At 44.7% G+C, this 10,540-nt stretch overlaps 1 protein-coding gene across 1 annotated transcript; it reads right to left on the bottom strand.

Annotated features, from left to right (window-relative positions):
* Window positions 1-382: 382 nt before the first annotated feature.
* LOC123113334 (kinesin-like protein KIN-12G) lies at window positions 383-8,143 on the bottom strand. The gene is made up of 21 exons (XM_044534546.1): window positions 7,922-8,143; window positions 7,568-7,723; window positions 7,388-7,471; window positions 7,174-7,293; window positions 6,967-7,080; window positions 6,731-6,823; window positions 6,087-6,176; window positions 5,872-5,942; window positions 5,713-5,787; window positions 5,518-5,605; window positions 5,363-5,421; window positions 5,211-5,274; window positions 5,075-5,140; window positions 4,745-4,879; window positions 4,529-4,633; window positions 4,171-4,406; window positions 4,003-4,072; window positions 3,815-3,868; window positions 3,600-3,659; window positions 3,335-3,414; window positions 383-2,441 (listed from the first exon to the last, which is right to left on the bottom strand). Exons 1-21 carry the CDS (start codon window positions 8,012-8,014, stop codon window positions 509-511), a joined length of 3,846 nt encoding a protein of 1,281 aa, XP_044390481.1. The 5' UTR covers window positions 8,015-8,143; the 3' UTR covers window positions 383-508.
* Between the last annotated feature and the right edge of the window lie 2,397 nt (window positions 8,144-10,540).

Below are 10,540 nucleotides of genomic sequence, written 5' to 3'. Positions count from 1 at the left end.
GGAACCGTTCGTCTTTGCGATCCTGCACCGGGAGAGGACGAATTAGGTTTTTGGAAAGCGCTGTGCGCGACTGCTCAAATTCGTCATCACGGGTCGTCTTCCGTCCAAGTCGGGCGGTGCTACTCATCGTCGTATTCATCACCGTCAGCAGCAGATCATCGCCAACATCGTCATCAACACTGTCGCACCCATAATAGCTAACGATCAGTACGTCCAACATCCTTTGTTCATGTCTGTTTCTACAACTATTGTTGCGTGCTTACTGCTGTTATGCATGTCTTGCTGTTCTTCTAGTTTGCTAGATTATTGCATGCTAGTACCTTTTCTAGTCATAAATTATTTACTGGAATTAATCATGAACTTGCCTAATATTCCAACAAACTACAGAATCGAATCACACATAACAGCACCCGAGAGAACCAACGTTCCGTTACAAAGAATTTGTACAGATGAAGGCGAAGACAGACCAGCCTGTCTGTCGATGGCGAGAACCGGTTCGCAACAAATCTTATTGGCTGTCGACGAGCAAGAGCTGCCTGGCCTCGGCGACATGGACCTCGATGGCGTCGAGGTCCCCCTTCACCTTGTCGGAGACGTGCGGCGTGGAGGCGTCCAAGCCTCTGGCGACCAGAAGCTCGCCGAGGTCCCGCATCGCCTGGCTCAGCTTCGAGTTCATCTCGTCCAGGGACGTCGTCTGGTGCTGCAACGACGCCTCGCACGCCCTGATCTGCTCCTCCCCCAGCTTCACGTGGAAGACGCTGTCCTGGTAGTCGACCAGCAGGCTCGGCACGTCCTTCTGCTGAACCTCCCACATTTCGGCCAAGGCGTGATCCCGGACAAACTTCTCGGTGTCGGCTTCCAGGAGGGAGAGGAAGCAGCCCTCTACCTCCGATTCAAGGCGTGAGATCTCGCCGTCGATGTCGTCGCAGTTCCTCATGCTCTTGATCTCCTTTTGAACGATGCTAAGCTGCTCGCGGGACTTCTTCAGTTCAGATAAGAGCTTCGTCCTCTCCTCCTCGGACTTCAGCAGCTCCGACGCCTTGCCGAAATTCATGGGCTTCTGCAACGGGGTGGTAGGGCAGTCCAGGTTGTCGATGGCGAAGAGAACCCTTTCCGTCTCCTTCCTCTGAGCCTCGAAAGAACGGTATTTCTGTTTAAGACCATCGATTTTGTTTCTCAGCTCGGTTTCGGACCTGCGTGCCTCTGCACGTGCAGCAGAAATCTCGGTTTTGTGAGTTCTCAGGCTACTCAACTGTTCCATCTTTTTATTCATTGATTCCACGTTGACGCCGAACTTGGACCCGGCAAGAGCTTCGGTTTTCAGATGCAAGTCCCAGCATGATGCCGCGGGCGAGAAAATCTTGTCTTCCAAAGCGTTTTCTCTCTCGTGTGATTCTGACAGTGCGGACTTGAGAGCGCTGATGTCTTCCTGCTCTTTCTGAACATCTAGACAGCAGAGCTGAATGCTTGATGAAAGTTCCTCTGCCTTGGTGCTAGCCATTTCAAGTAGTTTGAAATATTGCACCGCGTCCTGGGCAGTCACAAGCTTGTCTTGGACATGCTCCAGCTTGACACGGACAAGCTGCATCGCTTCTTTGAAAGCCACAATTGGAGAGTCATGCACATGCTCTCCTTGGAAACCCTCAGCATCCATTTCGGCATCTCTGAACTGAATGTCTTCTGTAGTTTCAGGATTGCTTAGCATAGTATCCATTTCAGCATCTCTGAACTGAATGTCTTCTGTAGTTTCAGGATTGCTTTGCATGGTATCCATTGCTTCATCCATTTCAGCATCTCTGAACTGAACGTCTTCTGTAGTTTCATGATTGCTTTGCTCAGAAAACTTTCTTTTAAATTCATCCCTTTCTTGCATAGCTTTCTCATACAAACTCATAAGTTTGTCATTTTCCTCATGCATCTCTTCCAGCTGAAGCTGCAGTTCTGAAAAGTCAGATCTCGAAGGGTCATCCTTGTGGCTGCAGTTTTCATCCACTATCATAGGCTCTTCAACAGCATCACTGCGTGAACCATATGCACCCTCTGGTTGGTCATCCAGCAGGCTATTCCCTCCATTAGAAGGATGGCTGCTTTGCTGCTCATTCGAATCTTCAGTTTGAGGAATGGAAGGATAATTTCCATGTTGTTTCACCTCAATGTTGACAATAGCCTGTTCATAGAGACCAACCAGTCTCTTGTTATCCTCGATCAGGGTCGTAAGCTCTGTTCTCAATTTCTCATTCTCTTTGGCCAACCCAATTGCAGTTTCATGAGCTTCTGCTTCTCTTTGACTTGCAGTAGCTATTGCATCTACCAATGTCTTAAGTTCTGTCTGAGCATCAAGCAAGACGGACTGTTCCTGGTGCTGTGCAGCCTTAAATTCTTTGTTCTCATGGTCGCATTTCTTCGCTACCTCCAACTCTACAGTCAAATCATCAACACGCCTGCACAACATCCAATGTGAGAAATGAACCACATAAATCTCTGGACAAGAAAAAGCAAAAAAAAAGGAACATAATTCCAGACACACAAAATAGTAGTATGCAGTGAAAACCATCAGTGAAGCTTGCAAACCAAGATGATTTAGAAATGACTTGCCATACTCTTTAGGGCCTTTTTATAATTCTTGGGATATCATATGCAAGTAAATCAAACAAAATGCAGCACATATGAGTTGTTGGGGTTGATCTACACCTATGCTTGCCATCACAAACCCAGATGTTCAGAACTGATGCCATCAGTCTTCTGAGAAGCACACTGCAGCACCTTTTCTTGAACTTGCACAAATGCATCATTAACTCCAACCCACCAACTATTCTAGGCATATTATCCATTCGATATGCACAGTACTACCAAGCAGAAAAAAATACTAGATTGCCTGGAAGGAACTAAGAAACTTTTCAGTGATAGAGAAATAAGTACCCAGATTCAGGTTGAGGGGAACTCAAACCTGGGTGACCTCCCACCAACTTTCTAGGCTTCATTCCTAAGCAGAGAAAACAACAACAGGAAGAACACCAAGAACCAAATGGTAGGTCTTGAAATGTAGCGCGCAAAAACAGCACAACAATTTCTTCAGTTACAGTGACTTGAAACACTAACAAAAAAAGTGTTTTTGACTTCTAGATCCTATACACCTGTAATCTCGTTCGTGGGGGCACCAAGGGTTTTACATATGTGAGAGTTGTGTTAGGATATGGGGCCTGAAGTAAATACTGTAAATTTAAGGAACCAATTATGATTGCAAAAGCTGATGACATTAATATTCCTTTCTCATCATACCCCACAACCATAGCATGCAATAACAGAATACACAAGACAAGAAATAGTGATATACCTCTCGAGTTTCTCTTTTGCTTGAAGACAGACGCTCAAATTTTTACGTAGTGACTCGATTTCTCTCTCATTTTGAATAGCCTGTATAACAACATTACAAACTGATGTTACAGAAAATAATGAATCAGAATAGGATACTTATTAAGTCAGCTACCTCCTCCATATCGGAGTTGATCAACAATGTATACTTATGATTACAGGTTGTTTTAAAAGATCTGTGAAGGTATCATCAGACGATATGCCAAATATAGTTCTACAATACCAACCTGAACAAGAAGAAACTCGTTTTTCTCATCACCAGCTTCCTCCCCAAATAGTGAGAGGTCCTGCGGAAGTCATTATGGGATATCATTTAAGCAAAATGGTAGGTAAAGAGATATAATACCATGCAAGTATTTGTAACAGCTAGCTAAGGAAAATTCAAAAGTTCTGCATATATCTGCACTAAACGGGAGAGAAGTCTACAAATTATAAAGCATACCTTGTTAACAGGATCCTTCTCATTCATAAGTTTCCAGTCAAGTGCTTCTAGGAGCTAAAGGAAAACAAACTAAGTAAGTTCAGGATGTCAAAAAAATTATAAGAGTAAAAAAAAGTTTATTTTAGTACAAAAGTTCTTATCACTGAAAATTTCCCCTTCACGGGCCAACATGTCATGAAAGTGGATACCTGATGTTCTAAAATATTTATCTGCTGATGCATTCTTTCCAATTCTCCTTCATCAACAAATGACTGCAACCTACAAGCTCAAAAAAAAAAAAGCCATCAAGCTACCAACTATATTAGTGTAGGCAGTACAAAAGGGGGGAACTGAAGTGATTGGATACCGAAGCTAACCTTCGAATCTCTTCCTTCAGTTGTAGGTTTTCCATAGCAAATCTTGTAATTTCTGGATTTCGTTCTAGTTGGTTCCGTAGAGCTTCGATTTCCTTCATGAGGTCTTCCTTCTCTTGCAAGAGATGTGCTTCAGCGGATAACTTCCCTGATGCAACTTGCTCCAATCTCTTGATTCGATCTTCACGAAAGCGAAGCCTCATCCTGAAACTTCTCACCTCTTCTGATCTTTGATTCGCCTGTGGTGCAACAACAAATTGCATTAAGAAAAAAAATACTATACTGGCATATATTTGCTTTTTTAGTGACAAAGTGTTCTAGAGTATCTACAAAATCTAATGTAGTGAAGAGAGATGCATACCAGCTCTTCAGCAATCTGCTTTGCAGCAATTGCTGCCTTTAGCTTTGCTTCTTTTTCTTGCTCCCTCCTAAAAGCGGCGGCAAGTGTAATATCATAATCTCTCCTCTGAACACAACACAAGAAAGAGAAAGTAAGCATACGATCAAAAACATAAGTTCAACAAACAGAACCAGTATATGGATAATGTTCGAGATAGACAAAACAGTATATGAATACCTGTGTAGCTTTCTTATCAAACATAAGTGGACTGAATGTGCCATTAGCTTGATCCCATTTGAATGCACTAGGGGACTCGCAGACAAATCCATTGTTAGCAAATCCAGATTGTCCTTGCAGGCGACTAAGCTCTTTCTGTGGTAATAGCAAAGCATTAGATTGTGTACAACAAAACATATTAACGCTCTGCAACAAAAAATATCAGGCACAGGCCACTGTTAATTAACAACAAACGTCAATCATAGCACAAAGGACCATAGTTAGAAAAACATGTTAATCATAGCACAGAATATTTTTCATTAAACCAAAATTGAAATGCATCATCTATACCTTGAGATGTTGGATCTCTAAACGCATGCTCAGAACGTCACCAGAGGCATCCTCATTTATAATAGCCTACAAAAGCAACAATTAGTTATTGTTTTGCGTATTAAAAACAAGTCAATAAGACATGTTCATGACATACATTATTCCGTATGTGCTTAGCCCGTTGCGCAAATTTTAATGTGCTCAACGTCTCAGCTGCACAGCTAGAAATACAAATTAAAATATCAGTAAGATGCATCTATAGCAAGCCTTTTGCAGAAAAGGAAAAAGAAGTCATGTTTAGAAGTCTACCAGCTAGATGGGCTTATATTTGCAATTATAGTGGTCTTAGAGTTACCTCCAAGTGAGTCCTGGAAAGAGATGAAAATGTATAAATAAACAAAGTAAACATCAGAGATGTCAACAACATAAAGTGAGAAATCTACCACTTCAGCTGTGCATATTACCTGCAGCAGAAATGTCAATTTCGAATCTCGGTAGGGAACATGCTGTGACTTTTTGTTTGACACAGCAATAAGGCTGGTAATAACATGTCTGTAAACAATCCCATATGGAAACAGTGAAATGATTAAACTGAATCAAGTCAAGCTATGAACAGTTTAGTATTATCTGAGGTAAAGAATTGAAGCTCAACAACTAACCCTAAGGTTGAGAGTGACTTGTTGATGTTTGAAGCTTCCTTCAAGCGTTCCCCTTCAGCACCTGAACTCTTTTGCCTGCACATCACACATCATCCACGTTCAGTGGCAAGAATAGGAGACTTGAAAAGCATAACAAGCAAGGTTACATGTGGAACTTACCTCTCTGAGCCAGCAAGGTCAACAAGGTTAAGATGAGAAAATCGATGATGCTTGATACCTTGAGATTCCCACTGTAAGGTTGATAGTTCAGTTAGAAGATAAAGTGCATCAATACATATGCATGAATTAAGGTAGGGATAAATAGATGCTGGTCTAGCAATATCTTTGAAAGTTAAGGCAAGAATGTTTTGTTTCCTATTACACAAAAACTATACCTTGCTCTCTATAAGACATGTGAATACACTATGAGAACGGCTACTTGCTCGGTTCATATTGGTAGATGCCACCTTTCTGTTTGCTGCCCCCTGGAGAGAAAATGCAGAATTTAGCTAGTGAAACTAACACAGATAATAAACTGACTAATAAAGGGAGGGGAAATCTTGCTGCAATCCCTAGAGATAAAGGAAAAACTAGTGTAACATGCCATGCGAAAATAAAGGATCTGATCAGCTTAACTGCAGTCCATGTTCTAAATAGTTCAGTCACTCCATCTAGTCAGTAAAGTACAATATGCTATTTGTTTTTCCTATTTAAAATTCATATTTACGTATTTCTATTCATACTGCATCAAAAGAAAACTGTATTGTGTAATGTTTAAGTATATAGTTTTGAAAAGTAAGTGGCTGTAATTGTCAGTGACGGTTGCTAAAACGATCAAAAGAGAAGTCAAGGAGACAAGGAATTGGAGATTGAAACAGCATGTTTATATTTATATACTTAGTTTATATATGTGTATTTGACTATTTGTGCGAAGAACCTTGAGCAAAATTGATGTAGGCATGTTATATTAATCATTCTGCAATAATTGACACAGGTACTGCCAAAATCAGGCCTGCTACGCTGTTTTGGGGACACTGACCTCGATAAGTTGTTGCAGTGCTTCTCGGGCATTAGAAACCTCATGTTCAGTCAGATTCTCAACATGCATACCCCTTTTCGCATCCTCCCTTAACTGTAAAAGAAAAGCATAGCTAAGAAGGTCATGGTCCAAAGAAGTTAGATGCCAACTTTGTAAACTTTTCCCAACAGTGTCACGGCAAAGATGCAACCACCAAAAAGCTGCCAATACGCAGGCACTAGATTTTAGTGAATCACCTGTAAGTTTGTTGCGTTTGGATTGAGCAAATCCAGAATCTGCTCATTATATATCTCCAAGAACGAGCACTTGCAAGTAAAACTGAGCTTTTCGTCTCTTCTTATTTCCTTTTCCTGCAAACAGCAATTGAAAAGATTAGCTCAGAAACAGTACACCATCTACAGCACAAAATTAGACATCAGAATCAAAATATCATCAAAGCTTGCCTTCTGGATTCTTAAGAAGAGATGCTCGAACACTCGAGGCGTCATACCACAGTTCTCATTGTTTCTCCGTGTGCCATTTTCTATGTCCCCAAGCATCGTGTGGGTCTTGCCACTACCGGTCTAAGAAACAGGACGCTTTTGTAAGCACACTGATTTGAAGTGCAAATAAAAGAGAGTAAGCACACTGCAACAGCAGGTGGAGGCTGTAGCTCACCTGCCCATAAGCAAACATGCAGCTGTTATAGCCAGCCATGCAGTTCTCTACCATGGGCACCCCAGCAACCTTGAAAAGGCTCTCCTACACAGCACCAGCACAAGAGCATTTAGGCATCCTGCACAAATAAGTGAAGGAACAGACGAACAGGAACACGATGCCGGGAAACAAGGAGTATACCTGCGTGATGTGCTCATCGGCGACTAGATCAAAGGTGAACCGGGACTCCGGGTGGCAGGTCCAGGTGATGCTCTGGCCGCTGTCCTGCCTGACGCACCTCTTCTCCCCCTGCACCGATATCTCGCTGCTGCTGAGGGGCCGGACACGAATCACGACCTGCGGGCGGGACGGAGCTGTTAGCGCGGACCGGACGTGACGAACCAGGTGTTCGACGAAATGCCCCATCGGCGCAGCACGCCGGCGGGCGCGGCCGAAACTAGATCGAGACCCAACCGCGAGGGGAAAATCGGGGAGGCAGAGGCGTGGGAGCTCCCGGCGAGGTGAGGCGAGGGTGGGCGAGACGAATCGCTATACCTGCACGTTGTTGTCCTTCCAGAAGGAGGGGTCCTCCTGCAGCTCGAACCGCGCGGGGGCGGAGCTGTCGTCGTCGCCGCCGTCCGACAGCATGGCGGCTGCGGCTGCGATGGAGGCGGGGATGGGCTTGCGGCGGGCGGGATCTGGGCAGAGCGGCGGCGGGGGGCCGGCGGCGGTGGGTGGGGGTGGGGAGAGGACGAGATTGGGGGTTTTGAAATGGAGAGCGGAGAGGAGGAGTCTGGAGACGTTGGGCGATTTCAAATTTGGGATCTGGCCAGGGAGAGGAGGCGGCCAGCCACACCTACCATAATAGAAGTAATTTGCTGAGGGTGGGGCCCTGTCCAGCTCACCAATTCACCCCCGCAGAGGGGTACCAATTGCCAAACACTGGTTGTTTCATCGGTTAATCAGTTGTTTTTCACACGCATCAGTTAATCAGTTTAGAAGTAATTTCAAGCTTCTTCTAGACTAGAGGAATACTGCAAATTCTGAGCTCCAGAACTCCGGTCGGAGCCCGAGCTCACCTGCACCCACTTGAAAAAGATTAAAAACATACTGCAGCGGCGGATGGCGCTGATCAGTTCACGCGAGTGTGTGGGGGTCTTTGTGTGTGTGTGTGTGGGGGGGGGGGGGGGGGGGGGGGGGGGATTGGTGTGTGTGTGTGTGTGTTGGGGGGGAGGGGAGGGGGGGGGGTCAGCAAGATCATATAGTTATGCGCTTGCCGCTACAATGCCACCCATTGTTATCGATGTCGTGAGCCTAAACCTGGGAATAGTTTGTAATCCAAACTAAACCCAGGCCAACCCATACATGTATAAGTCCAGCGATCAAACCAAACCAGACCAAATTGCAAATGCTAGAATCCAAACCAATCCAAATTGTATGTATTTTCGAGCCAAATCCATCCAGACCATTTTCTACATACAGTTTGAACCCAAAGTTTCAAACCATGAGTCAGTCAGTAGCTACTGGAACGTTGGAACCCAAACGCAACTTGTACGTACAGAACAAAAGGCACATACGAACGGCGGCTAGGTTGGTGTGTGCTTGGTATGAGGAGCTTCAGTGTCCGTGAGTCCGTGCGTGGACCGGAAGAGCAGATGGTGGCACCGGAGAATCGGCTTCGTCGGCCACATAGGCAAGGTCGAGCTCACATCCATCTCCATTGTCAGCAGCGTCGTCGAAGGCCTCGTCTTTGGGCTCCTCGTGTTCTACATGAAGGAGTTGACTTTTGTCACCGGAGATCTCAGTGGTGGCGGTGCGGTTGCTCATATATGGTGGCGGCGATGGCTGCACCTAAACCTAGCGATGGGTCTCGCGTGACGTACGTCGTGAGGTCAAACTGGTCGCAAGACTGGTTTTTATCCATGGACTAAAACGATATGAGACCAATTTATATCTGTCCAGACCAAACCCACCCAATCTATTAATTACAAAAGCCCAGACCAAACCAAATTACAAAAAGGGCTCAACCCATTTCAACCAAACCAAAGCAGCCCAACAGGGAAACCAAATTGAAACTATGGTTCCAAACCAAACTATTCCCAGGTTTACGTGAGCCCCTCCATCTCCCTCCTGTCTCCTCTCTCCTCTTGCAACTTCTATGGCCCGGCGGCTCCGGCGGGATGTGCGTGGTGGCGGCCTTGGGCGCGATAGCGAATGGTATTTAAGGACAAGATGGCCCGGGGGTTTGGTGGCGTTGTGGCTCGACGACTTTGCGGATGCAACGCTTGCGAGGTTCTGAGGGCAAGCAACCGTGTCATGAAGCAGAGAGGAAGCACGCTCGAGAGTTTTGAGGGGTGTGTGCGTGCATTAGGCCGGTGTGCGTGTTGCGATTTGGTGTGTGTGATGAGGTTGTGTGTGCTTGCCATACATTAAACTCACAAGGTCATGTTGTTGCGGCTGGCTGACACGTCTCCAACGTATCTATAATTTTTTATTGTTCCATGTTATTATATTATTCATCTTGGATGTTTTATATGCATTAATATGTTATTTTATATTATTTTTTGGGACTAACCTATTAACCTAGTGCCCAGTGCCAGTTGTTGTTGTTTTTCTTGTTTTTGTCTTTTATAGAAAATCAATACCAAACGGAACAAAACTTTTTGGGGATTTTTCTTGGACCAGAAGACAACCACGAAGCTTCGGGAGGAGGCAAGAGGAGCCACGAGTGGGCCACAAGCTCACAGGGCGCCCCGCCCCTCGGGACTCCCCTAACCCTAACTCCAGCTCTATAAATACCCAAATATTCCCCGTACACCAGAGGGCACACCAAAAATACTTTTTCGCCGCTGCAATCTTCTGTTCTCGTGAGATCCCATCTTGGGCCTTTTCCGGCAATCTGCCGGAGGGGGATTCGATCACGGAGGGTCTCTACACCAACCTTGTTGCCCTTCGATCACGTAATAGTTGAAGGAAATATGCCATAGAGGCAATAATAAAGTTATTATTTATTTCCTTATTTCATGATAAATGTTTATTATTCATGCTAGAATTGTATTAACCGGAAACTTAGTACATGCGTGAATACATAGACAAAACAAAGTGTCCCTAGTATGCCTCTACTTGACTAGCTCGTTAATCAAAGATGGTTATGTTTCCTAAACCATAGACATG

Source organism: Triticum aestivum, chromosome 5B (genome assembly GCF_018294505.1).
Source record: "Triticum aestivum cultivar Chinese Spring chromosome 5B, IWGSC CS RefSeq v2.1, whole genome shotgun sequence".
Lineage (NCBI taxonomy): Eukaryota > Viridiplantae > Streptophyta > Magnoliopsida > Poales > Poaceae > Triticum > Triticum aestivum.
The sequence above is the reverse complement of the archived record's forward strand: the minus strand, read 5'-3'. Positions and strand labels throughout refer to the sequence as shown.